Below are 27,948 nucleotides of genomic sequence, written 5' to 3' on the forward strand. Positions count from 1 at the left end.
CTACACCGCTAACTTTGTAGCCCCGGAGGTAGGTCTGTCTGCCTGTCTGTCTGTCTGTTTGTCTGTCTGTTTGTCTGTCTGTCTGTCAATCTTTGTCAGTCCTACTATTTGATTTGATCTCACAATCTCACTGTGTTTCAAGATACATCCAATTCTTTGCTATAAGATACCTAATGTATGTGTGTGTGTGTGGTGCAGGTACTGAAGAAGCAGGGCTATGATGCAGCCTGTGATATCTGGAGTCTAGGTGTTCTACTCTACACCATGCTGACAGGGTAGGTGTCTGGCTGTCTGGTGTCTGGCTGTCTGGTGTCTGGCTGTCTGGTGTCTGGTGCCTGGTGTCTGGTGCCTGGGTGTCTGGTGCCTGGCTGTCTGGTGCCTGGCGGTCTGTGTGGAAGGCTAATTCACCTGTTCTCCTCTATTAATTATTACTGTTATGATCAGGCTTCATACCTGGTCCTCCTCCATGTTCATTCTCTGTGTCCTCTCCCTCCGTCTCTCCCCCCTCAGGTTCACTCCCTTCGCTAATGGACCAGAAGACACTCCAGAGGAGATCCTGGCTCGGATCGGCAGTGGCAAGTTCTCTCTGACTGGAGGCTACTGGAACTCTGTCTCAGCAGAGGCCAAGGTACACAGACACACACACACACAAGCACGCATATGCCTGCAGTTGATGTGTGTTTGACCTTTGACCTCCCGCGACCCCTGACCTCCAGGAGCTGGTGTCTAAGATGCTGCACGTCGACCCCCACCAGAGGCTGACTGCGGGCCAGGTCCTCCGACACCCCTGGGTGACACACAGAGACCAGCTGCCCAAATACACGCTCAACAGACAGGACGCCCCCCACCTGGTCAAGGTAGCTGTGTTTACGTTACTTGGAACAGTGTTGTGATGTGGTTCTATCAGCTGCTGACCCCCTCCCCTCTCTCTCTCTCTCTCTCTCTCTTTCTCTCTTTCTCTCTCTCTCTCTCTCTCTCTCGCTCTCTCGCTCTCTCGCTCTCTCGCTCTCTCGCTCTCTCTCAGGGTGCCATGGCAGCCACCTACTCCGCCCTAAACAGGAACGTACCACCAGTCCTGGAGCCTGTGGGCTGTTCCACTCTCGCCCAGCGGAGGGGGGTGAAGAAGCTTACCTCCACCGCCCTGTGACCTCATGACCTTAACCTCTTCCCTGGTGACTCCGACCTCTGACCTCCTGCTGGGGAGAGGGGGAGGGGGGGTGCGGCGCAGTCAACCCTCCTCCTGGGCCCACGGGTGACCCTGGAGCACCTGGGACCACCAACGCCAAATAGAAGCACAGCGACCCCCCCCTCCCCCTTGCCCCTTTTACCTCCATTCCATTACCACCACCCCCTCCCTCCCTGCCCCTGTCCTGTTGCTCTGTGTTTCTCCACTCTGATCCTGGGAGGGGAGGGTGGGGCGGGGGCTGTAGGGAGAGAGAGAGAGAGAGAGAGAGAGAGCGGGGTTTGGGTCCAGCCCATCTCTAACACACTTGATTTGTTATTGTGTCAGCGCTGGGCTGGAGGAAAGAATGACGCCTGCCGTCCAAGTAGCTCTCCAGGACCAGGGTGAACAGAAGGGAGACGGCTGTCCTCACAAGTATCTCCATCCTGCTTTGGACAATCAGTACTGCTTCTAGGACGGACAGACTCGTGCCAGGAACATGAATGTGTTATGTAACCTTTGGGAACATTTTGAGAGATTATATGATAATCTGCTGTATGCATCTAAGACCGATATTGTTATTTCCATGTACTACTTATAGCTGTAAATCTGTATGTCAACAACACATGTAGCCACTGAGGTGATGCTGTCATCAATCGGGGACTGAAGTGGTGAGGTCATTACCGGGGGACTCTAGAAAGTCAGTCCAAGTTTGCCCCAGCCGAGTTTCAAAAGTTCCACCGGGCTGGAGGCAACGGCCAGTCAGATTCTGCAGAGCTCAGAGTGACATGAGAGATGTCCAGTTGTAATTCAGAAGGACTGGAACCCCTCCACACCCATAGCCCCCATCTAAGGCTTTAAAAGGGGGGCTGCACAAGAATGTCTGGAGGAAGAGGCTTGGCAAACACAGAGAGATGATTCCTCTCTGCCCAACCCAGAAACAACCCCAGAGAATGCGGATCCCCTCTCCTCTGAGTGTCAGGTTCCCTGAATAGGAATCTTAACTTTATGCTCCGTCACTAGGCAACTGGTGGTTTATGGCCTGGTTACCTGGCAACATGTAAGCCCTGCTGGGTGGTGGGGTGTCAGAGTGGTGGGGGGGGGGGGGGGAGGTGAGTCCTGGCCCTGCTCCTGGAAGCACAGACGGGGGACCATCTTCACCCCTGAAGACAGACCCCCACCATGGATAGCCATGTCTGGGCCAGAGCGGGCGGCCTGTGATTGGCTGAGTGTGTGTAGCAATCGAGGACACAGAACTGAACATATGCAGACAGTACAGCAACTCAGGTTTATGTGAAATTCAAAACAATGCATTTTTTATACATACTTAGGGAGAGTGATGTGAAACAAGCACATAGTCGAGTTGTTGAAGGGAATTTCAGTCCATGGATATTGTTTTAACCCTTTCCTTATTCTCTTCTGTTCTTTGAAATAGCCAGAAACAACCCCTGCAGACGTAGAGAGGATTGTGCAGGTCAGAGAAAAATGGTGGTCGTGTTATGGCCGGCGTTGTCCAGTGACCCGCTCTCTAATAGTCTCTCTGACTTGGTGGCTATCTTCCTTCATCTCTGTCTTGGTTTGGCTAAATATCCATTCAGCTCAGATCCTAGGATCAGGGTGTTGTTTGCAAAGCTGAGAGTGATCTTCTCTCCAGGGGGTCTGTTGATTGGGATGCACACTGTGCTCTGTATGGTGGTTCCCAGAAACTCTGAACTGAACTTCTCCATCAAGCCTGTTAAACTGAAAGCACCATATAGTAATAACTGCAATGTTATCATTATGTATAATGTAGCAATCAGTGGTTTGTAGCAGTAGTTGGCTTGATTTGAGTTCATCCGTACCACAGATTCTTTCCAATCAACAGATTACTTAACTAGCTGGCCATTGTCAGTTTAACTGGAAGGCGAATCTAACAGACATCTAGTCTAAAGCATTTCTCCCTTCCAGCTGTTCAAACACAGGAGGGGGAAGCTGGGTGGGACTGACCGTCTTTGACACAGAAGGATTCTGGGAAACGGATGCGTCTGGGGACACGTTTCATGTGAGCGGTTCCGTCAACCAGCTTAGATTACAGACGATCAATAGGCACCTGAAATAGCCCACGTGCCCTTTTCCCTCCAGTGTACTTCCACGTCTGCAGAGTTCCTCCATTCCCTCCAGGCCCAGATGGAGAACATGGAGGGGAAACATTTTTCCAGAACCCCGACCCCGACTCCAACGCTGTGATAGTGGATCACGCAACGCTACGGAGACGTTTAGCAGGCGACGTCCTGGGAAGTTTGGGAACATGAAGAGGGCTCAAACTTCATTACTCAGAGAAAACACTGTTGTTATGCTCCCTTCCAGAGCTTTTGTATATGTTTTAATATATGTGCATATTAGTATCTTTGTCTCGTATGCTTTTTATGTGAGGAGAGAGAATGTGAAAAGGGGCTTCCTTCCATGTGTCAGAAAGTGGAAGCTCAGCTTCTCACTACTATTCTCCAATGCACCCCCTCCCCCCCTCCTATTAGGAGAAGTTATGTTTGCCTGTGTGCATCCAGCCAGTCCTGCTGCTAGTCCAACGCTCTGGTTTTCTATCTGCAGTCTCGTAAGAGTAGGGGTTTCTACTGAAATGAATAAAAAGGATCTTCAGTAAAAGACTGGGGGATTTTCATTCATTCATTCGTTTTTTTTTTTTTTTTACAAAGTTACGTTATTAGAGTTGTTACAAATATGTTATGTAATTTGCAGTCTCACAAATCATACTTTTGGTTACATTATGAGCGAGGCCTCTAATTAGACGGCTTGTAAAACTAAACAAAACTCCAAACAGCTTTGTGGCATTTTGTATTTATTGCTGTTAATTCCAGGAAACAGTTTCAACAATTTGCATAAAATCCAAATTTGCTCTAGAAATATATTTGACCTTTCCAGTACATAACATTTAGATATCAAAGAATACAGTAAACATACAATGAAGGGTACCACTTGAACCCTTCCATATACAGTACAGCATTTTAACCCATTTAAAAGTTCAACAATTACGACTGGTAGGCGCGTTATGTACAACCCCAAGCTCTCATTGGTGCTTCATTCACCACATCACACATGGTCCACGTCTTCTCCCTGCGCTGTCTGCAGAGGCCGTCCAAACTGACAGATGACATCTGAAAAGCCAGTCGGAACAGATCTCGTTTTTTGTTCAAAATCAAGCAAAAAAAAAAAAACGTATGTGTGTTTCAGCGATGGGGGGGTGGGGACAAAGGGGAGTCTTCATGTGTTTAAAGACAAACGGCATCAAAGAAAACGTTGACTATTCATGACATCTGAGAAAGAACAAAATAAAGTTGTTTTCTAGAAGTGTGTGTTTGCAACATGTCGCCTCCTACGTCACCAGAATTCTAAACAGGTGAAACTGATTCTCAATGTCCTTGTTCTGTCTAGGCATACCCACATCTGTGTAGGCTACCTACCCAATCCTGACCTCCGCCTGACTCAGAAATATCTTTAAAGAGTTCAATTGTCATTTCATTTTTGTATACATTGCAACGTTAAAAAGAGAATGTACTGGGTGTGTGTGGGTGGATGTGTGTGTGCATAGATATTTCACTACATTTACCAATGCACAAACAACATATGCAATACAGTCAGACATATCTATGAATGTAGATATCCAACTTCCGCACTGAAGCTGCATCAGTCAAGAAATATTGACTAAGAGCAGAAAACAAACTACAAGTTTAGGTAAGGCCTCATTTGCCACTCTGGTCCAGTAGAAGTAGCCTGGGTATAAACTGAATGATTACACATCAACAACCCTAATCCTGACCACTCTGGCCTGTACCAAATATTTTTGAAAGAAAGTTTCAAATACTTAATGTGTGTTTGATTACGCTTGGATGACAAGACAAAACAGTGTCAAAGGCATACTGAAGCAATGGAACGATTTCTTCCAAATTGGATTACATTTCTTTTTCAAAGTCTTGTCTCCCTCTAGTGTTCAAAGTTCTGCATAGCAGCTCTGCATTGAAATGGCATGACAGGCCCCGGATCGACAATACACGTTAAAAGATGAGTTATTTTTGTGGGCAAATTTGTGAGCCACACAGCCGGGGAGACTTGAAAGGCCCCTGCATCAGCAGGGTAGTAGTGTGTTTTAGTGTCATCACTCGTCCCCACTGCTCTGCAACCTAGCTCGTTTTAGGGACTTTTTCAGTGCACTGTAGACGAGTTCCTGGTAGCTATAGTGCATGTTGTCAAAAAACAAAGAAAAACAAAAAAAAGAAACGTTTTTCGAACAAACCAGCAGCATTTTAACATTGACAGACATGATACTTGCTATGCCTTTCACATTATATCAAGTGGCAAACGCTCATCAAGAAACCTCTTTTTTTGTTGATACCGCCAGTTCTTGACAACAAGAAATGAAAACCATGTTTTACATTCAAAAACAGCAAAATAAAACAGCGGAACAAATCCAGCTTTTCTTTTTTTCTTATTTTTTACATTTCCTTTATTTGTTCTGTATTTTAAATCGTTCGTAGCTGCTGTTCGGTTTAAACAATAAAAAAACATTTAGCCGACAGAATGATCGTAAGTAGGCATAAATATACCGTAGTATAAAACAAACTAAGAATAGAAAAGTCCTAAGTCTGAGATCAAAGCTGGCTCTCCGTAGAATCCGAGGACAACAGAAATCTTCTCCTACTCAGCCGCTGTTAACGAGAGGTGGTGTTCCTAGTAACGTCACAAATAAGTTAGTAAACACAAGCGTGCCCTCCGCTGCCAGTCTTCAGTGCAAAAATACTACAAGCCACAAGGAGAGAAGGGAGAGGTCGGGTCGGGGTGTGGGTTAAAGGTCATCTCTATAGAAACGAGAGCGCCACAGTAAGCGCTGTCCTAGTTGTCAGTTGGAAGTTCACCTCAGGCACAAGAACCCAGGCTGTCTGGTGGATCCCCACACGTCTCATCAGCCCCCTTCAGGAGGTCAGAAAACCACAACCAAGACAGAGACTGGAGCAGATCCTTACAACCCCCCCCTCAACCCCCCGCCCCCGCCCCTCAACCCCCCGCACCCCCCAGGGAGCACAAGCTCTTCAGCAGACCGCTCACTGACAATGAGCAGGAAACATTAAGTGGCGTTGACCAGGAGAGGTGGCTTTCATCGTCAGTCTGCGTTGTCGAGCGCTTCGGAGGCGTGAGACGTTGGATACTTCAGCCGGAACCCCCCTGAGAAACGGAGAGAGAGAGAGACAGAGAGAGAGAGGGAGAGACAGAGAGACACAGAGAGAGAGGAACAGAGAGAGAGGGAGAGAGAGGGAGAGACAGACAGAGAGACAGAGAGAGAAATGCAGATTGGTAAAGGAGGGAAAAAAGACAGAAAGGCGTCAGTGGCGCACGTTCAGACAACAAGAACCTTGTGATAGATAAAACAACAAACGGAGGGATCGAGAAACGGAGAAAGGAAAAGAACACGTGACCAAAATGGAGAGAAGGATGGAACTGAGGAGGGGGGGGGGGGTGAGAGAATGAGGAACGAGGACGAGGAGAAACGATAAAAAAACAAAAAACAAAAAAAAACTCAAAAGATAGGGGGGAATCCACGGAGATAGCTGACAGAAGTCCCAACCTGAACCTAGCTCCTCTCCTCTGTCCTGTCTGCACTGTGTTTTAACTGCTGCTGAGCTTGCCCTGCCGAGAGAGTGGAGAGGGAGGGAGGGAAGCCCCCCCGGGCAGGGAGACAGGAGAAGCGCGCACACACACACACATTCATACCAGCATACAGCCCTTCAGTGTAATGTCAAGGACTGAAGCTGCCCCCCCCCCACCCTCAAAAAAAATAGTCTGGTCTGGTTTGAGAGGGGTGGAGGAAGTCGCTCGTCTCGTTCTAAGGGCGGCGAGGGAGCGAGAAAGAAAGAGAGCGCGCGTGCGTGCGGGCAGGCGGAGGAGAGCGTAGAGACGGGCCCCCGGGGGGGGGGGGAGGGTAGGAGGGGTCCCGACCAGGAGCCGTGACCCTTGACCTCTACTTGGAGAGACGCAGCAGGGGCCTGGCTAGCGGGAGGGGCCGTCCGTAGAAGGCGTGGACTGCCCCCCCTCCTCCTCCTCCTCCCCGGTCGCCCCCCTTCCCCCTGAAGCCGACCCCGCCAGCGCTGGAGGTAGCATTACCTTGCTGGGAGGAGTCTATGGAGGGCTGCTTGCAGTCCTGGGCGTAGTGCCCACTGACCCCACAGTTGTAGCAGGACACGTTGCCGTTCTTCTTGTTGACGCCGGCCCCGCCCAGGCCCGCCCCCGCCCCGCCCACCAGGCCCAGGGTGGAGGGGTACACATGCTGGTAGAACCTCTGGCTGAACGGCGCCATCTGCTGGAGGCTGTACCCGGCGGCCTGGCCGCCCAGCACGTGGTCCGAGTGGGCGTGCGTGTGCATCAGCGCGCCGGCGGGGGGGTAGGGCGGGGGCGGGGCACTGGGCGGGGGGAAGAAGGGGAGCTGGGCGGCGCCGTTGCTCTGGGCGGCCGTGGTGAGGTAGCTGTTGCTGCACAGCGACGTCAGCTGGAAGAGGGGCGGCACGCCGAACATCTGCCGTGGCGCCATCTGCGGCGGGAAGAAGAAGGAGGCGTGGCCGGCGGCGTTGCCCGCGGCGCTGCCGCCGCAGTTGCCCCGGCAACCGCAGCTCCCGCAACCCATTGGCTGCTGCGGCTGGGGAGGAGTGGCCTGCGCTTGCGGCGCTTGCGGGCCCTGCTGCTGCTGCTGCTGCTGGGAGACGACCACGCTGTGGGCGTTGCCGCCGCCGGCGCTTCCACAGGTGGTGCTGTTGATGTAGGAGGTGGAGTCGCTCTGCGCCGTGCTGTGAGTCAGGGCCGGGCTGGGGCTGGGGGCGGGCCCGGGGGTGTGGGTGGGGATGGAAGGGGGGACCGCTGACTGCAACGTCTGTAGCTGTCCAGGAGAGGGCGCCAGTCCCACCCCCGCCGCTCCCAGCGAGGGGAGGGCAGAGGCGGGGATATGGGGGAGGGTGTAGGGGGAAGGCAGGCCGGAGGGCAGGGCCAGGCCTGGGTGTTTGGCGTGGCCTGGGTCCACCAGGGGGACTGAGGAGGAGGGAAGGGCTGGGCTAAGAGGGCCGGGGTCCGGGCTGGGGTAGGCAGGCTGGAGAGGTGAGCCGTAGGCCTGGCCAGGAGCGATCACACTGATCGCCCCCACGGGAGGCTGGTGGGATGCCACGGCTGACATCCCCTCTGCGCTGGTCTGGGGGGCCGCCGTCTTAGCCCTCTGGACCAGGGCCTGCAGGCCAGGGCTGCCGGGCCCGTGCAAGCCCAGGGAGGGTGCACCGAACGCGGGGAGCCCGGCCGGCGACACTCTCTTCTCTGGGTCCCCTGGAAGTGGCATCGCGGAAGGCACCAGGGCCACGGGCATCATCAGAGCCCCACCCGAGGACTTGGCGTCCGGGGGAGGGGCTACAGGGTGTGGCCCCTCGGGGTGCACAGCCCCGTTGGGCAGCATGTAGGGCATGGGGTGCATGAAGGAGAGAGGGGGGAACTGGGGGCTGGGGTCCCGAGCGAGGGCTTCCAGGCTGGGCTTGGTGCAGCCGGAGGACAGGGGGTGCGTGGAGGCCCCGGAGCCGACGATCGCCTCCTGCTGGCGGGAGAAGAAGGAGCCGTCTGGGCCTCCTTTACTGGAGTCATCAGAGTGGCTGTCAGTGTCTGAGGGAGAGAGGGAGAGAGGGTTGAGGTCGATAGTGCTAGGATGTCACTTTCAAGTCTGTGGCGTGCGAGTGTGAGTGTTTTCAGAGCGTCGATGCCGACGCGAAAGCTACCCATGTGGCATTGTCCCCACCCTCCGCCGCGTTCTTTGTGTCAACGTGGACTTTGGATAGCTACGTCCGCCAGGAGGCAGGTCAGCTACAGAAACGATTGTGAGTGCTACGGCAGCGAGCGTGGGGACAGAGCAGGGGTATTGGATGTGTGATCGTGCGTGGGCGTGTTGGCGCTCTCCGCGCTACCTTTGTTCTTCTCGTCCTCGCTGTCCAGGCTCCCTGGTCCGTCGCGCAGGGGGCTGGAGGGAGAGCTGTAGCTCTCAGACGACATCGAGCCGTACGGATCCTGTCCAGACCCCACACCTCCGTCTACACACACACACACACAATGTTACCTCGCTGAAAATGTGAATCCAGTGGCCATCTTTATAGTTCAGGCAGTCACGAGCTCCAGTTATGACACAGCCCCAAACCTAATCCAGACTGCCCCCTAGTGCTTCAAACAGCTCACTACAGGATCAACGACCAAAGACTCCATTTGCCTCGAGTCTCATGAGCAAACCTTTGGCGGACGTGCACGCGCGTCCGTGACCGCGCTCCGACCTACCTCGGCTCTCTCGCCCTCGTCGTGGCAACGGCAACGCCATGCCCCCGTTGGTCAGACAGGCGGCTCTCCCTTCCTTCTCCCTGAAAGACGAGACACACACACACATCCAGTTACCACGGACGCTCACCGTACATCGAGGTACAGTACTGTGCCGTGGGGTTAACATACGAGGGGCCCTGTTAGCATAGCAAGGTGCCCTCTGTGACCCGAGAGTGGGGGAAGGCTGAAAGCAGTCGCTCTGTGTTAGCCTCACACAGCCATTTCCTGTCAGGGCCCAGTTGGTTGGAGGGCACTGTGGTGCCAAGCAAAACAGCCTGTCTGTGTATACACGCCACACAGAATCACAGTCCTCTGGAGGGACTGGGCTGTACATGACGATGTACGTGTGTGTGTGTGTGGAAAAGAGACTGAGAGAAGTGTGTCATGTCGGAGGAAGGGACTCTCCCATGCATTTCTATACTATTTCCCAACTTCCAGGAAGTATATTTCAGTGCCTGGCAACAGTCGGCTGTTGTGCTAGCTTTCTTGGAGGCCGCTCCTCCCAGAGAGCATGTGCTCTGGATTACACGGCGTCCCCGCAGGCTGGGAGCGACCACTGGTGATGCGCGCTAAGTAGCTTTGCCACCTCATCACTTCTCATCGAGGCTTACCTGTCGGGTGCCTGTGGGCGGGGCCTGTTCTTGCAGTTCCTCCTCTCGCCATCCTAACGACAGGGGGGGGGGGGGGGATGGAAACGGAGGTGATTAGGACCCAGTGAGTCACGACACTGTGCTACCTAGCCATGTCTCATGTCTCACACTGGGGGGGGGGGTGTCTGGACCCCTGTAGGGGGCGCATGCGCTTGTTCTCCATTCTGAACTCCAGCTGCTGGAATAGACGACTGTTTGATTGAATTCTGGGAATGGATACAAGGTATGTGTATGTGTCTGTGTGTTTCCGGAAGGAATCACTCCCACTGAACAGAGATTCTGGAGTGTGACAACTGGTAACAAAGATGCATTCCCTTTGTCAGAACGTGTACTATGACCCCTATTGGAATGCCATTCAGGGTTTTGTTTTTCAGTTCAGTTCAGTGTGTTGGGTTTTGACCATACAGGTACGAATGCAGTCACATGACCAGGCCGAGCAAAGGTTCGGTCTCTGACCCGGGAGACAGAGGTCAAGTTGGCACGGCGTTACCTGATAGCAGCTGAATTCATACAATGTACATGTGTTAGGCTTATCAGGGCCGTTTCACCATGGACCCACATTCCCCAGGCGCTCAGGCGTGCTGCGTGCCAATCAACTACACCCTGAGGTGGGGATGGACACTGCTCAAACGTATGGCTCTCAATACTCAGATACACATTAAGCTGCCTTCCCACACAACGCCTGTTTTATCTTCCCAGCACACACATCCCTGCTGAGCTTCAATCAGCATGCTTCAATCAGCACACGTTCAATATACCGTTACCGTGTCTGGATAAGCCAGGGAGTTGGGGATAACACAGGATATATGTTTATTTTCTGTGTGTGTGTGTGGCTTCTTAATAAAGAGGTGTTAGGGTTTGTCCCACCGCCAGTCCAACGCTGTGACCGAGTGGGATTTTGGAAGAATGGGCTTTGTCAGCAGAGCGCACGCGCACACACACACACACACCTGACGTCACTAAAGCCAGAGAGAGGGAGGAAGCGGTCCCACGTTGCGGTGTGTGAGACAGATACACACTCCAGTAACCTAGTACATCCAGTGTTCTTGGTACCGTTTGATTAATCTACAGCAGGCGTGCCCAGGATTATCCAGCGCCTACTCACTCATGAAAGATTAGAAAATTCACATCCTGGGGGGCGCCCCCATAGCTCCCTGGGTAATAGTGCCTACCGTTAAGGCTAATGCTTAACGCAGCTGCACACTCTCTCCCTCCTTTCCTTTCCTGCAACTGTCCTAGCGATAAAATTAAGCTGAAAATCCCCAAAAGGAATTCACATCTTAACAAAGTTGCCGCCAGTGGCCTGAGGGGGGTGAAGCAGAGAATAAGTGAGGTGTGTGTGTCAGTGTGTGTGTGTGTGTGACAGGGAAGGTAAGTGGTGTGTGTGCGTGATAGGGAGGGTAAGGGAAGTGTGTGCGCGCACGAGTGTGTGTGTGACACAGAGGGTGGTGTGTGTGTCATTCGGAGGCGTAAGGAGTCTAGGTGGAGGGGGGGTCTATCTGACCTGCTCCGTGCCCAGGTCACCGTGCTCCTGAGACGCCTTCAGAGAGCAGCTCCGCCTCCTCCACTCCGGCTGGCCGTTCAGCTCCGCCCCGTGGCCCGCCCTCCGGCTCTCCCCCTGGGGACCTTTGGCACTGGAGACACGGGTTGCGGTGGGGGGGGAGAATTAGCTGGGCGAACTCAGCGTAGCAGACAGTAATGGGGTGTGTTGAGGACAGAACCAGATGAGCAGGTGGGAGCTGCCATATTGGTGCTCTTCCCAGTTCAGTACCACAGAGTGTATTTATACATTATAATGTAAAGTGTAGAGGATGTCGTAATGCTGAGTGTATAGAGTATGGTGTAGCGTATAGTTCATAGTTTGTAGTGCAGTGTATCGAGTATGCTGCTTAGTGTACAGGGTTCAGAGGAACTCACCCTAGACTGGGGCTTTTACTCCCAAGTTTCTTCCTTTGTCCTTGTAAATATGGCTCAAAGTCTGAGGACAAGAGAGACAACATCCATTGAATTTGCCTTCTTCCTTCTCTGAATACATTTAACATCAACATGCAATGCAACCATTCCATTTGGTGGCCTAATAGTAACGTAATTGGTTTGGGCTCAGCGATGACACGGTCCCATCCCCACATACTGTCAGCAGGTCTAGAATGCAGCCCCGTGTCGGTTTTGGTGGCGCCCTCCTGAAACGAGGTCACCAGAGAGTTGTCTGGCTGTGTAGCTGCTAGCTGCCCTTGAGAAAAGCGAGCGTGACAGTCTGAAGGTTATAGCTCTCTCTCCATCCTCCGCGGGCTCCTGTCCTCCTCCACTCGTCGGCTCTGGTGCCAACTGGCTGACACACATGGCTGCCATGGTCCCGGAGAGGCTTCTCATGCTACATGTAGAAGTGTTTAGCACTGCGACTGGCAGTTTCATGATTCCACGCATTTTCCCCAAATAAAAGGCTATCTACTTACTATTAAAAAAAAATACATTGATTTTTACATTGAAAATAATGAGAACGAGCTAAATTTACGGCCGCAGCGACCCACAGAGCTATTGTCTTGGTGTACAGTACGGTGACCGCATAATGACAGGGGCTGGCATTAGCATGGCTAAAGCTAGCATTAGCAATGGCTAGGCCTGTGATTAGCTCTGGGCCCACAGCGTGGACAGACAGACAAATATAGCCCTGCAATGTCAGGGTGGGAAGGAAAGAAAGAAAAGGGGACACTGAAAGAGAGAGCCAGAGAGTTCAGGCTTTCCAAACTTCCTCCCAAAATAAACAGGGGGACAAGGCCAGGAGGGCTAGCTAGCCAGAGACGTAGCCACAGCTCGTTAGCGATTCAGCCACTAGTAGTAGGACTTTCTTTTCCCCCTGTGAGCTGAGCCAGGGAAAGAATCCCACGTATTTCTTCCACTACTCTGGTGGAAAAGACATCAATCAACACCTAGTACAGGTTACTGAGGGGAGAGGGTTGTTTCCCAGACTTCACATGTGGGTGAGCTGGCCACTGAAGAGCCATGTTTCAAGAATGGGTCCCTGCGTCCACACACAGGTGAACAGGCAAGGAATGAAGGAGCGGCAAAAACTTACAGGCTTTGTGTTATTTATTTTAGTTGCTTTGGATCGAAAAGTCAGCTAAATTAATCAAATGCACTGTAAATGCCTAACTCCTTACTGAATTGCTACTCACTGATTTGAGAACTGAGGACTAGGTGACTGGACTTGGGGGTATGGGTTGGTAGAGTGGAGGGTGTCTTTGGGGCGAGTGTGTGTGTTTGTTGGGGGAACATACACACCTTCCTCTTGGCTGGAAACTTCTGAGCAGTCCTCTTTGTAGGCCTTCCCCAGAACAATATGACTACCTGGAGAAATGGATATGAGGCACGATGACAAGAGGGTAGCGAGCTGTGCAAGACAACAGACTTCCTGCAGAGAAACTAAACAGACCGTCTCCTCACCCACACACCCCTGATTAAGCCAACTTGACAGTTAGGCTCATTTACTCTGGTTTCAAGTCTCTTGGTGTCTTTTTCCTTCTGATGCTCGTAATTAGTGTTTGGTCTCTCTCCCTCTCTGGAGTCAACTGTCACTCAATCACCATCTGCCTCATGGGGTGGGTATTCTCTCCCCCCCCCCTCCCCCTCTCTCTCTCTCTCTCTCTCCCCCTCTCCCTCTCTCGTAAGCTGGAATCAGGTGTGTGCGACTCCCAGCTGGTTTCAGTGAGACACCTGAGGTGTGAACACTGGGCAGGTGTTCAGGGGGTTTAATCAGTCCAAACAGACATGGCTGAGCAGGCACACCTTCCAGAGTCTTCTCTCTGGAACCTAACCCTACAGCCTGAGGACACGCAGCACACTAACCTGGGTATTAATAGGAGATAATGAGAGCACTACTACTATGTCCTACTGTGTGTGTGTGTGTGTGTGGGGGGGGAATCCCTTTTGACCATACCTACCCACTCTCTCTGTATCTCTTCTCTCTCGTTCTCCTTTTTCAGGGGTCATCCCTTTCTACACCTGCTAAGGTAGTTTGCTTGGCTTTGCTTGGCCTCTCGGTTCACGAGCTGGTGTCCTGAGGGCCCAGGCATGACTAGGCCTGGTTCAATCACGTCCCATACAAGCTGCACAGCCCTGCGCCGCCAACACATCAACACCCCTTCCCTTCTCCTTCACAGTCTCTCCCTCTCTCGTTCGCTCCCTCTCTCTCTCCATTCTCCCCGGTTCCCTCCCTCTATAGTTCCCTCCCTCCATTCCACCCACATTCTCCCTCCTCCTCGTCCCTTTCTCCATTCATCGCTCCTTCCCTCCTTCCCTCCCTCCGTCACCAGCAACTTTCACTCAGCCTCCCTGCCCTCTCCCTACCCCCTACCTCTCCCTACCCTCCTCTTCAGCCCTCCTCCACCGCTGTCCTGCAGGAGGTTCCCCGGGGACACGCTGACCCCCTGCTCTTTCCTCTCTAATAAAATCCTTGACAGTCACTCGGGCGTTTGGCGACGGCAGATCACATCCTCTCTCCACTCCCTCAGCCCTGCCCGTTTGAAATGGAAGGAAATCTCATTTCGCTCCCGGAACATTTGCTTCTAATCCACTTTTACAGAGTCGGCAGCACGGGCTGATCCAAGATACACAAGAGGTATATTAACTGAGAGAATGGAGCAAGGAAGTGTGTGTGCGGGGGGGGGGGGCTTGGTAGCACAGTTTCTCTAACTCTGTCTAAATTCAACGTGACAGGTACCCTTGGTAGAATAGACTGACTGTCTGCAGAATCACATTCAATAATCCCTGTAGTGTCCTCTGATTCAAACCAGCTTTCCCTTGACTGGGCCCGGGGAGGTGAGGGCCTAGGCTGGGCTAGCGCTGCACAACAAACTGCTGGATCAGGATCAGCCCTGTAGAAACTCCCACAGACGACCTCGGTTATGACCTTGTAGTCTACGCACAGTTGAACTGCATATCTCTACACCGAGAGAATACTGCATCACGTCTTTGCCCCTAAACCTCATCCAGACTCGACTATTGACCTGGAGAGATAGGCTGTGAATGAGCTGCATTCCTCTGTACAGAGTGGCGGGTCAACATAGTCTAGTCAGATTCCCATATATGGTCATCCTGACGGGAGGTGTTGAGGCCTGGCCTGGCCCCGCCCCTCTTCTCCCTTAGCTCCACCCCTCTCTGCTGGACTTTGCCACAGCGACCCTGTTGTTGGGTCTGCCAGGGCATCAAGCTCACCCGACTATCAAACCCCACCAGGGGCTTGGCAGGATGTATGTGCGCATATACACATACCGTTTATATGTGCGCGACACACACACACTAACCGCTTCTTCATGGGAAGAGGTAGCATACACACGCTCAGCCCAGAGGGGGGCTCGGCCTCCAGACCAGCCTCTATCACTCTGTTGATTTAGGATGATTTACTGGTCTAGCAAGGGCTGCTCTCCCTAAACACAGGCATGGGGAGCCTGGGGGGCTGGAGCTGGGTGTGGGCAGCACACACACACACACACACACACGCGTACACAAAACACACACGAACACACCATACTTACATTTGCTGCAGAGGAGGTTGGAGTCTAAGCGAAAGAAGCTGCAGACCTTCCTGGTCTGTCTGAAAGACTGTGGAGCCGACAGAAGCTTCTCTCTGTGTGTGAGAGAGAGAGAGAGAGAGGGGGGGAGAGAGAGAGAGAGAGAGAGAGGGCGAAGGGTAGACAGATCAGTTACTTAACCATACAAATGTGTCTTTGATCCTAACGACCCCAAAACGCTCTTCAATGCTGCCCGGAGTGAAGGTGTAAAAAGAAAAAAGAGAGAAAAAGAACGCAGAGCCGAACCTAGAGCAGTTCAACACATTCAGTGTGAATCAGATTCCACTGGTGTCGCTCCACTGACGCGGGTGAGAGCTGACCTACATAGGGATGAGGACCGGAGTCGTCCCTCCCACTCAAACTAAGTCTGTTTCTTTGAGATCCGCTCCTTGCTTTCCAATTCATAGCTCGTTGCCACGCAACTTGGAAAAGGCCAATATTTGATCTGCTCCAGCCCCAGATAGAGAGATAAACACGGCTGCTGTTGCAACGCAGCGCAGACGGACTGACACGTCAAATGGAAAATTGAGTTGTTGGGAACTGCTTTCAAGTGAATAGGCTGGGAGGGTTCAATAGAGCTTCATTTGCAATCTCTGCACAGGCTAAATCCAACATCAGTACCCCAGACATCAAACAGCACTTAGAGCAGATACACTGAGCGGAGCTGTATTTCAAGTCGTTATAGGGGGGGTATGGATAGGGCCTTAGCCAATGATCTGCAGACAATCAAACGACACAGTAGTAGTGCTCTCATCTTAACTAACCACAGTTAGTTACGATAACCAAAGCTAACCACAGTTAGTTAAGATGCATGGTTGTGTTCAGGCTAAGACAGGCGTTTATAGATGACCAACTCTAGACCAGATGAGGAGACACTGTCAAACAACATGTCCTGGCAACCGTTACCTGTCCTGTCATTGGTCAAAATGAGACAGTAAGGCAGGGGGTGGGGTGGGGCCGCTTGCACTGATTGGCTCTGGAAGAGCCAGGGGGCAAGACTTATGGTAAGGAAAACAAACTAACAAACCAACCAGTCTGTGTGTGTGTCTACCGTAGCCTACATGCTTGTGTAGCTACACCACACAGGGAGTGGGACTGTTCTCTAGCAACTTGAGACTGTCCTGCCTGCTGTGACCCCGAACACACCTATCCACAGACAGCTCTGTGGATCTGTATCCCACCAGAAAGAATCTGCCCTGGCAGTCCAGCTCAGTTGTAGCTCCAGTTGGAAGCTTGTCTCTGGGTTCTCTTCCCTGGGTTCTGGAGCTCCACTGGGTGTCAAATGAACCAGCAGCTCTCCCCGCTTCCCTACAGGTGGTGTGAGACACCACAGAGTCTTGCACAAGAGCAGTTTCCTTTCTCGCTAGCCGACACTTTCGCTTTCCAGAGAAACGAAACCGACGGGAAGCTAGCAGAGAGGTGGGGGGTGAGCCGTTGCTCTCGACAACCGGGGACCACGCCTCGCGGTTGCCATGCTAACTGAGATACAGTGGGAGTCACGCGTGCTTGTCGAACTACAGGCCATCCGTTAGGTGATTGGTGTTCTTAATATATTTTTGCATCCCTCAGGGATGACCGATAATACCAGTAAGAACGGGTTAGTGATGGTGTGATGCTATACATAAAAGCAATGCACGGAGTTTCTGGTGTGTGTGTGACTCCGTTTTAGAGCTTGCTTCTAATCAGTCACACACCAGACAGGCAGATTGGGCAGCTTTCCATGGGGAACAGAGATCAACACAAAAAAGTTCAAGCCCCCCAAAAATGTACATCTCACTTCATACTTGAGGAATGTGTAACATTGCTGCCAGGTGGATACACTGGGAGGCAGCAGTGAGAGGAGTCAACCAGGTGACCTCCCTCCCTCCCTCCCCGACCGACCGACCGACACCCAGGAGGATGGAATAGCTTGTGTGACCCTGGGGTGGGTGTGAAGGTGCGGACATGGCCAGGCGGGCAGGGCTGGGCTGAGTGAGGGGGCGGGCGGGCGGGCGGGCAGGCGGGGAGGGAACCCACCTGAGAGTGCGCTCCACCTCCCTGGTCTCGTGCACGTCTGCATGGCTGAGCAGACACAAGAGGCTCTTCTCAAACCACTCTGCACTCTGCTCCTTCGGCAGCTGGGAGGAGGAGGAGGAGAGGGAAGGGCGGAGGGAGGGAGATGAGAGGTAGGATAAGGATAAGGGTGAGGAGGAAGAAGAGGGAGGGGAGGTTAGTACAAGCTCCACATACTGTACACACAGGAGAATAGGGCTGACACCCATTTTTCGACCCAATTCAGTTCCCTTCATTTCATTTCATCCCAGAGGAAATTACCAGATCTTACAGACAGATGGACAAACAGCTACACCAGGTATGGGTGCTCTCATTACTGCCACGACTCAAAACGACCCAGTCTGAGGTCTGTTAACACGGTTGCCGTGACAATACCTTCAGCAGGAAGTTCTCCAGCTCCAGGTGTGTCTTGGTCACCTTGCTGGAAGAGGAGTTGGACCACGTCACCTGGGAGGCGAGAGAAGACCGAGTTCACCACAGACTCCATGGAGCAGTCCCACAGTTAGGCTTCAGACAATGGCTTGGATACAATAGTTCTTAGACATCTTAGATCCAGGATTTCAGATTAAGAGGGCCACACGTCAACCAACCAGGCAGCGCACACACACGCACACACTCTTGCTCAAATACCTTGCCTTTGCGATCTAAGTGTTGACTTAAAACTACAAGGCAAACTCAGCCTGCATGTCAAAACAAAGATGTGTTCCATTGAAAAAGGATCATTAAGGCAGCAAGACAGTAAGTAAACAATGTCACCAGCCCATAGCATCAAGGCTGTGCTGGGAGATCCTCACTGGGCTCTGTTGCAGAAGCTGTATTTGCTTGGTTTTGATTGAAATCTCTACAAATGTTCGTGTTTGTATGGGGAAATGTGCTTTCCCAACATTAGGACTTGACCTGACGCTGTTTTTGTTTTGGCTACGAGGGCCACATCTCAATACTCCGTCCTCACTCCCTGGACCCACTGTCTTGGCCTCCTTATTGGAGTACGGGAGAGTGAGAGAAAAATCTTTCCTCATTTAAGTGGGCCAGTTGACTGAGACCGCGTTGGTTTTTGCGTCGACTGCCTAGTAGGTAGCCGCAGCTTGCTATTAGGAGAGGAGAGTTTACTGTCCTCGGTGGACAGATGGACAGGGGGAATGACTCAACGGTAGTCTGGCATGCCTCACCGTTTTATAGACCTCTCTCTCTCTCTCTCCCCTCTCTCTCTCTCTCTCTCTCTCTCTCACACACACAGAGAGAAGCTTCTGTCGGCTCCACAGTCTTTCAGACAGACCAGGAAGGTCTGCAGCTTCTTTCGCTTAGACTCCAACCTCCTCTGCAGCAAATGTAAGTATAGTGTGTTCGTGTGTGTTTTGTGTACGCGTGTGTGTGTGTGTGTGTGTGTGCTGCCCACACCCAGCTCCAGCCCCCAGGAATCATGTCCCTTAAGAGTTGATGTCCTGAGTTTCCCCGAAAAGTATGGAATTCTACAGACAAAAAAAGGCTTTCATTCTGTATTCTACACAAACACCTCCTCCTCGGTGTCATTGTATCAAATCCTGAGAACCCTAAAGCTCACACGCCATGTGTGTGTCTCTGTGTGTGTGTGTGTCCTGGCCTCCTTTGCTACAACAACAAGGCCGCTGGGACTGCTGGTGCTATCTCACACCCTGGGCCACGGAGGAGTGAGAAAAGAGGATGAGAGCACTAAGAGGGAAGGAAAAAACTGAGGAGGGGGGGGGAGGATGAAAAGAAAGAAAATACAGAAGACAGAAAGACAGATGAAGGGAGGGACTCAGAGGGGGGAAAAAGGGAGTGTAGAGCATTCTCCATGGACACAGGAAGTGACACGCAGGATGTTGATTGTGCAGGAGCAGCGAGAAATCCAGGGGATGATTTTCAACCAGGCCTTCAACGCCATTTACACTGCAAGAAAGAAACGTGCCTGATCGGGGTTATCCCCTGTCAGTCCATGAGGCCCACACCTCTATTCTGCAGTATCCTAGCCACAATAACACTCTCATTCTCATTCAAAATGCATTCAAACTGTCTGCCCCCCCCCCCCCCCCAGTTCTCTCTCTCTCTCTGCTGGGCAGGAAAGAGAAAGTCCCTCGTTTGGAACCAGGCCAGGACTTCATCCCACTCCACACACTAGAGGTGGTGGTGGAGAGGGGAAGATGGGTTTGGTGTTGGTTGTTAGGTTGAGGTTGGTGAGGTGGGGTGGGGGTGGGTTAGGAGGGGACTTCCCCTGGAGCCCCTCTAAGGGGGTTGGGGCGAAGGATTTGAGGGGGGAGGAAACAAGCGCCCCTTTCATGGCCTGAATGATTAAATCGTGTCATTAGGGAAAGGGCTGTACAGGGGGTAGAGAGAGAGAGGCAGAGAGAGGCAGAGAGAGAGAGAGAGAGAGAGAGAGAGAGAGAGAGAGAGAGAGGCAGAGAGAGAGAGAGAGGGGGAGAGAGCTACAGAAGGCTTGAGGGGAAAAAAACATCCGCACACACACACAAAGTTCTGATCTAGCTGTGAAGCCCAGAGAAAACACACTGCCTGTTGGAGACAGAGAGAGGATCTGATTAATTTTGAGCTGCCCAGGCCAGCCTGTAGTACCGCTGTGTGTGTGTGTGTGTGTGTGTGTGCAGATTAGTCGACATGACACACTCCTGTACGCATGTGTCACTGCTGAACGCGTGCATGACCTTTCCTCAGCTTCTCGCACGATTAGCTGGACAGCTAACAGATATTCTCATCTCTTTGGACTACTACACTACCCTCGTCCCAGGCACCTCAACTTCACCTCAGCCCACACTGTTCCTCTCTACAACCCTACTCTCCTCTCACCACCACCCTCTTTTGTCTTTCATCGCTTCATTTCTCCGACCGCTCCTATCGAACCAAATCAACCGTATGAATTATCAGTGCGTCTAGCTCCACTGCATTCCACAGCAAACAAACGCGTCTGTTTATACCACACATACTTTTGTGGAACATTTGATCGGGCGATTAGTCTCACATCATTGGTTCTCTACCCCAGCTGTTTTCCTCGTCGACACAGGCAAGGTCATGTGACCGCCATTGACAAGAGAATAGGCCAATGACTCATCACTTCCTGTCCCACTACTGTGACAAGTCAGCACAGACTTCCTGTCCGTCTCAGTGGAGAGCAAATACCGTGTTTCCATCTTCTTAAAAGAGTCCTTTCTAGAAACACCACAGGGGTTCATAGTGATAAGGCAAGTAGCTTCAGCAGCATTATCTTTTCAGCTGAAAAGGTTTCGAACACGACAAGAATAAAAACACAGGATAAGAGATTTCCTGAAGCAGCCCGTTCCTTTATCCCCTGCTCAATACTCTTGTTTGATTGGATTTGTGAAATTATACTTGTCTGCACAGCTTGTGCAAATCCTCTTATGTCATAGCAGCGATTTCACCCAAGAACGGAGGCTGCCTCGTTCGACACCAGAGTCGAGGTTAACAAAAGGGCAAAGATACAAAATAGAGGTCATTCTGAATGAACCGTGTGCGTATGTGTAAATGGCTGGCACGGGGCCTGGAATCACGTTACACAGAGGGAGTTCCCCCCAGCAGCCTCTCCTGTCGCTGCTTCCTCAGGTCTCCTCCCCCCTCCCTGGTGGTCATGGCTGACCCGCCTGGCTGGCTCTCCTGATGCCTGCACATGACACTGCAGCCACCTCCTCTCTTCTCCTCTCCCTGCTGCTCATCTCAGTCACATCTCCTCTCTCTTTCCCTCCCTCAGTACTCCCAGAGGGAGAGACCCAGGGGAGGTGACATCATTGATAAACAACCATTCCTCTCTCTCTCTTTCCCTCTCGCTCTCCCCCTCTTTCTCATATCCAGCAGCCCTCTCTTTCTCCCAGTATCAGCTGCCAACAGGCCGACACACACACTCCCGGATGTTTAACCCCACAGGTCAGGCAGCTTTTTATATATCCCCCACAGAGGCCGAGAGAAAGAGAGAGAAAGCGAGAGATAAAAGGAGAGAATGAGAGGGAGAGACAGGAGAAGAGACAGGAGGAGAGAGGGGAAACAGAGAGGAGACGGAGCAAAGGAGAGATGAGGGGGAAGAGGCAAGGGAAGGACGGAGGGGGGGCTTGAACGGCAGATATGTAATAATCAGAGGCGTGTATCAGAATGTAGTGTTCATATTTTCTGTCCTCTTTCTGCACTCTGTCTTCCTTCTCATGCCCCTCCGGCTTCCTGGAACAGTGACCTCCAGCCTGTTGTGTTCGCGGCCCATGATCCCCTGCTCTTGCTGCTAAAAGACCGTGGCAGGGCCAGAGGAAAAGGCTCAAGCTTGTGTAACGGAGTGAGAACCGTGAAACTCACTCCTCAGGTATGTAAGAGGCCACCCGCGTCAAAGAAGAGCTCGTTTTTCTTTGGCGTGGTTGGCAGTGGTCGCGCTTGGCAAGTCGGAGGCCGAGCGTTCGTGTCCCGTGAGTGGTGAACTACCTTGTCAGAGGGAGCGTGGCCACAGCCCTCACAGACCCGTCACACTAGGCCACCAGAGACCGTCCTAGCCATGTGAGCAGTCGACTCTCGGGGTGACCAGTCTTAGCTGGGCTCCGTTGGTCGATCCGGCTACTCTAGTTCAAATCCCAGATGCGGTTTTGACCCTTTTGAGTTACAGTTGGGGTTGGCAAACACACCTCAAAATTGTATTCCCTGTCGATTTTGCAGGAGTTCTTCCCGGAGATTCCCTTCAGGACGATCCTCTCAATGTGCACTGCTGGAAGGGACACAAACAAGATCCTGTCAACACATTAAAGATCCTCCATGTGACATGCACCGTGTCGGTTGGTTGCGGGCAACAATGAGTGTTCACACATTGTCGCTTTCGGAAGCATTCTGTTTCCAGTTCATCCAGTCGTGTGAAACGTGTGTGTGTGTGTCCAGGTCTTACTCTCTCTCTGAGCCCTCCTGCTGGGGGGGTTCTGGCCGGAGTGACGAGGCTCCCCTGGACTCCCCTCCACCACCCCTGGGGGAAGGTACTCCGGTTTATGGGTCACCTGGAGCTGCAGGAGCACAGAGATCCACACAGTCATTTATCACCCGCGTTGACACAACAGAGGCCTAGCTTTATAAATAAGATCCTGCGTGTCGTCACTGCCCATTGCGCTGCATGTGTCCCAAGAGGTATTACCTTCAGGACAATAATGCCTGGCTTATCTTATCTTAGTTGTGCTTCAAACAGGCAATCGACCTCTCGCATAGCCTACAATCACGTCTCGTTTTGGTCAAAACAGACTGCAGACACAAGGCGACTCCTTAAGAGGGAGGACAGGCCGACAGGGGAGGAGGAGTCAAGGACGTGCTTTTCAGCACCCCAGCTGGGAGCCACAAGGACCCGAGCTCTCCTCCACCCTTCCCATGTTCCACAGGAGATTACCAATGGAAGCCTCAAACAATGGACATCTGTCCGCTGTATTCGCCCGGGCTCAACAGCGGAGAGACCCGCTCTGGGGAGTAGCAGTTGGTCGTTCATTGTGGAAATACGTCGAACATGGTGGGAGAGACCCTCCTTTCTGTCTTTCTCTGTCTGTCTGTTGCTCTCTCACTCTGTCAGACCCACCCAATCCCTGCCAGCCAGTTTCCAGCACAGTGGAGCAGGCCAGAGCTGACTAACACAGTCTGACAGTTATCCCTGGATGAAGGTCACAGACAGCAATACACACATGCGAGCATACACACACACACACACTTATTTCCTCCCAGTAGTGATGGTTAGGACTGATTCTGGATCTATGGAAACCTAATCTGCACCAGTGGGTCACTTCAAGCTGGAGGCCACTTTTCGAAGAAAGTAATGGACCAAAACAACCGAGAGGGTCAGCTGTCGAGGGCCGGCTCATATTTCTGTTGCCAGCGCGCCACTTAGCCTAGCACCCGTGTGGGCTACGCCAAATACAACAGGCCCGTAGGCCTGCTAGTCACCACATCCACTACAGGCTTTCATCCATCCATCCATCCAGCCCTCCTTCACTCTCGCTCTCCCTGTTCCCTCGCTTTGGGGATCTGATGAAGACCAGACCAACCCAGTGGCCTATATATGGACCTTGTGATTTCATTTGGTGCTAAGTAGGCATCTGCTACAGCAACACTGTGACTCACGACCATGAAGTCATCACAGGGGTATTTCTGGAACGAGTGGACGTCATACTGTCAATTCAAGCAGTAACGTGTGTGCGCACGGTAAAAGTATCCACAGGAACACACACACACACACACACACGTCTTTGCTTCAGCGACTGAGCTCCTGAACTAGGTAGAAGCCTATGTTTGTTGTTACAACACCAAAAAATCTGGACGTTTCCCCTCAGCTATCCCAGGCTGAAGATATCTCCTCAAGAGCCCAACGTGGAAATGTTTGCTGCTACATTCAACAAGAACATTACAGCACTTATACCACTGAGGAGAGCTAGTGCTGGTACTGTATTGTGCTGTATGACTTTGATCCAAGCCACACATGCTAGCCCACTGATTTACTGGTTCTGCTCCTCATGCAGTCTTCCACATACCTCTTCCAGACACGGGCCATAAAAATGGGGTTGAGGGTATATGGGAGTTTGGTGCTGCCGTGGCGTTAGTCATTAGTACCAGAAATAGACAGTGGAGAAAAGCAACACACCCCATGTGACACTAAGGCAATGCTATACCAACTATGCTCATCTATGCTCAGTCTGTGCTATTGATTGCCAACCACTACACCTACTATTTGTGTTTCCAATAGGCTATCCTGTGTTCATTATCTCCAAGCGCTCTCTGACAATGTAACAGTCAACCGATGGAATTCCAAAGAGAGGAGATATTGCGAATAGGAATGTTGGTGAAAGGAATACATTTCCCACTTGTGTAAATATTCCTTTGGCTGTCCCCACTCCCACCCTCCCTCTCTCTCCTTCCAAACACATGGTACAGTTTGCATGCCCGCCCTCCTTCTGAAGAGCACCTCATTTCCTTTCACCTTGGGTTCTACAGAGGAGTCTGGAGAGTGGAGGTACTGTACATATACCCTCCGGCTCCAGCCAACAGTGTTGTGGCAACTGAAACGCCACCAAGATTGCAAACAACGTTTAATGTGAAATGCAGTACAGGTGCATTCTGCTCTGACTCAGCCCCTCCTCCCTGGCCATTAAAAATCTAAACGTAATTGCAGTACTATGATTCAGCTGATCGTTAGGTCATATAAATGTAGGCTAGAACCTTGAAAGTTAGTCTTGCATTAAATCCAAATGAGTTTCGAAATGCCCTTACGTTTCTAATGAGGCTGCTTAGCCCTGTTTCTGTACAGTTCCAATCTGGTAGGGTGTCTTCAATCTTCATCGAGCGCACCTGATTCTAATAAAATTAAGGTCATTTACAACAAGTGCGAAAACCTACAGCTCTGCAGGTACTGGAGTTGACAGCCGAGCTTGAGTCAACATCGTGCTGAGTGAAAGGAACCTCATCAAGTTAGCCATCTGCATAGGGAATGTTGATACCCTAAGTCATATTTACAGTGGCTTAGATTAGACAAGTATTACTAGGATTAATATCTCAATTTTATGTCTGACTGACTGGGCCACGCCCATCCTCCTTTTTCTTAATTGTCGACAATTACACGCTTGCACGAGATTGCTGGAGTGTGGGGGCAGGAGGGCGAGACTTGTCTATACTCTTAAGGAGGTTTTCCCTTAATATCCAACTTACCGAAACACAAGCACCGAGAAAGCTGCCTTGGAGATAAATAACTGACAATTTGTGAAGCCAGTTACATAACGGGATTCCCCATAGCGTCGTCGAGCATAGCAAGCTAACGCGCAAGGCCCCATAGCTACTAGCTAACTCAGCTGGGTCGGCTAACGTTAGCGATGGCTAACTTCAACTGGGCCCTTTTTCAAGCGAGCAAAACTTAAAAATAGACTTGACAGCGTAATTGAAGTTAGTGTTCACCAATAGCTACATAACCACCATTACCTGTGCATTTACTCTGTGCTGATTTTGCTTCCTGTCTTCTTCCATTGCATGTTCAATTTTGTCAAGCTGCATCCTTATCGTTTCCCTCTGGTGAAAAGGGAAAGCTGGGTGCAGTGAGGCCATTGTAAAAAGCAGCGCCAACTGCTCCAGTGGCCCAGTCGCTGCGTCCATCCTATTTTGTTCCGATCTCCCGTATATGTCCCCGTCCGCGCACGGTGGGTGAACCAAGTTATGATGTGGGTCCCTGAAGGAAGAGTAGCCATAGTTTTTGTAGAACGAAGCGGGATCCACATGGCTCAGTATCCGAAAGAGTATCCCCGCACATTCTCTACTGTCAGACCCGAGCAGAGACAGACAGACAAGCAGTTTGGACCGAACAACTGGGTCAATAGCGTCAGACAAAATACCCAAATCGTTAGGGGTATTTGCCCTGTTTTCAAAGTCCCGTAGAACGTGATAATCTTTTCGTGCAAGATCCTCTAAACAGGATCCTAAAAATCGGAGCTCCAACGGCTGACACATATGCAGCAGTCCGCACATAAACTCAACCCTCTTCGCAGAATTCAGGTGCAGACCAAACCACTCGAATACGGTCTCTTTATCTAACTGAGATGGATGTATTCCCTGTCGGGGCGAATCCTCGAATCTATCTGGGACCGAGGGAGAGACCGATCTGGGAATGTGGAGATCGGGTTGTTCCAGCTCGTCTTCGGCAGTATCGTCTCCACCTTCGCCCGCCGTTCTCATCGGAAGCTTCATTTTCAGCATTATCAGCTCGGCAGGAGAGGCTTCCAGGCGTAAATTACGGATTGCTGTACATAGTTTAATATTTTAAACGGGTTTTAATCTGAATCGACGTCGCTTTATCAATCTTAGTGTTATAATATAATCACAGTGACAATCGGCGACCGGCTGTAGCTAGCTAGTTTTCTCGTTCACTGTGTAGACAGCACTCTGGTGGAGTCAGTGAGGTTGCCAGGTTTACCCGCGTGATCCCCCTTGTAAAGTGTCTGTAACCCCCAAACAAAGCAGTGTTTTACAAATGTCTCGAGTTACATGGCTATATTGATTCATGTATGCATTAAAAGCCCGTTGCTCGCATGATTTAATTCGCACTGGTGCATTCCCAATTTCATTCTAGAGTGGAATGACTGAACCAGATGTCAGTGTTGACAAAGTTATAGCGACTTCGAGCCACTTCAGAGCCACTTCACCGTAATGTCATAACCACCTGTGTGTTCAGCTTCCCTAGAACTATACCCTGCTATTATCATTCAAGCTAATTGCCTTTCTTTGGGGTTAAGCCTTTTCCATATCACCCCAACTTCCCACTCTCCTCGTGCTGATTCCATACCTGATCTAGTCACCGCTGGTTCCAGCCTATCTCTAACAGGTACTTCCAAGAACGTCAACGGTGATATAGAATGCTTTCTGTGGATAGCACTGCCCTCGTGTGTTTAAAAGTTGCCATTGCAGTCAAATATGTTCATACCGCCAATTTCAACAGGAGGCAGTATTGTACCTGATTCGGACTACCTTAGATGCGCACCGTGAAATGTCATTTAATGGAACTTCTGCTAAAAAGCTTACGTGCCTCTGAAACTAACAGTTGGAACTGATTAGTAACACCCTCCATTAAACCCTTACAAATACCAACAAAACTTCAAACATGTTTGGATCTTACCCAACTGTCAACATTAATTCCATCCTCGTGTAACCTACGTTGTGTACATAAAAAAATGTGCAAGGACAGCAAAGTCCAATAAATCTAGTGTTACAGACACCATATGTTTCCAGAAGAAAAATGAAACGAAAATTGTGAGCCTGTTCCATAGGCCTACAGCCTACAACAAAGTCCTGAACATCACCGTGACTTTTTGCCGCTCGCAAACACATAGGGCCTTTCAGTTCATCTAGCTTAGACATGTTTTCCCAATTTGTAGTTATGACCTGTTTTACAAAAGGGTTTCTACATTTTATCATACGTATTCCACACTCAAACTCAGATATTCAAAAGCACATTATCACTCTCAATTTCAATTCCTTCGCTGAAAGACAAACGGCTCGGGCGTGAGTAACGTCACAGACGCACAGGGTATAAAAACCTTTACATGCCACACTTCCACATGTGGACGGTGTGGGCTCAGTCTCCCCCTAGTGTCCTTATCCCTAACTTTAATATCCACAAACCATC

General features: G+C 51.2%; 2 protein-coding genes across 7 annotated transcripts in view; one reads left to right on the forward strand and one right to left on the reverse strand.

The window, feature by feature from the left end:
* LOC146275069 (ribosomal protein S6 kinase alpha-3) overlaps nt 1-2,233 on the forward strand; it is a 23,423-nt gene extending 21,190 nt beyond the window's left edge. For all 6 annotated transcript variants that reach the window (XM_084702894.1, XM_084702893.1, XM_084702896.1 and 3 more), the window contains 5 exons: nt 1-28; nt 199-275; nt 511-628; nt 717-857; nt 1,025-2,233. The exon at nt 1-28 is cut by the window's left edge and continues 134 nt beyond it. In XM_084702894.1, the coding sequence (XP_084559020.1) occupies nt 1-28; nt 199-275; nt 511-628; nt 717-857; nt 1,025-1,147 (487 nt within the window). In that variant the 3' untranslated portion in view covers nt 1,148-2,233. The remainder of the gene's footprint in view (nt 29-198; nt 276-510; nt 629-716; nt 858-1,024) is intronic.
* Nucleotides 2,234-6,203: 3,970 nt separating this feature from the next.
* Nucleotides 6,204-26,768, reverse strand: zcchc2 (zinc finger, CCHC domain containing 2). The gene is made up of 14 exons (XM_084702982.1): nt 25,755-26,768; nt 22,702-22,813; nt 22,448-22,527; nt 18,180-18,251; nt 17,769-17,869; nt 15,717-15,808; nt 13,465-13,530; nt 12,103-12,163; nt 11,690-11,819; nt 10,147-10,199; nt 9,497-9,576; nt 9,136-9,258; nt 7,310-8,836; nt 6,204-6,373 (listed from the first exon to the last, which is right to left on the reverse strand). Exons 1-14 carry the CDS (start codon nt 26,520-26,522, stop codon nt 6,312-6,314), a joined length of 3,327 nt encoding a protein of 1,108 aa, XP_084559108.1. The 5' UTR covers nt 26,523-26,768; the 3' UTR covers nt 6,204-6,311.
* Nucleotides 26,769-27,948: the final 1,180 nt, after the last annotated feature.

The sequence above is a fragment of the Hypomesus nipponensis genome, chromosome 8, assembly GCF_054491055.1.
Source record: "Hypomesus nipponensis isolate SF chromosome 8, ASM5449105v1, whole genome shotgun sequence".
Classification (NCBI taxonomy): domain Eukaryota; kingdom Metazoa; phylum Chordata; class Actinopteri; order Osmeriformes; family Osmeridae; genus Hypomesus; species Hypomesus nipponensis.

Bases quoted from the DNA above. Each gene is read 5' to 3' on its own strand.
- zcchc2 (XM_084702982.1), bottom strand. From the start codon at position 26,522: ATGCTGAAAATGAAGCTTCCGATGAGAACGGCGGGCGAAGGTGGAGAC. The intron at 22,814-25,754 runs GTAATGGTGGTT...GTGCTCCTGCAG, and splicing joins AGCACAGAGTAAATGCACAG to CTCCAGGTGACCCATAAACC. The intron at 11,820-12,102 runs GTGAGTTCCTCT...CCGTGTCTCCAG, and splicing joins AGTAAAAGCCCCAGTCTAGG to TGCCAAAGGTCCCCAGGGGG.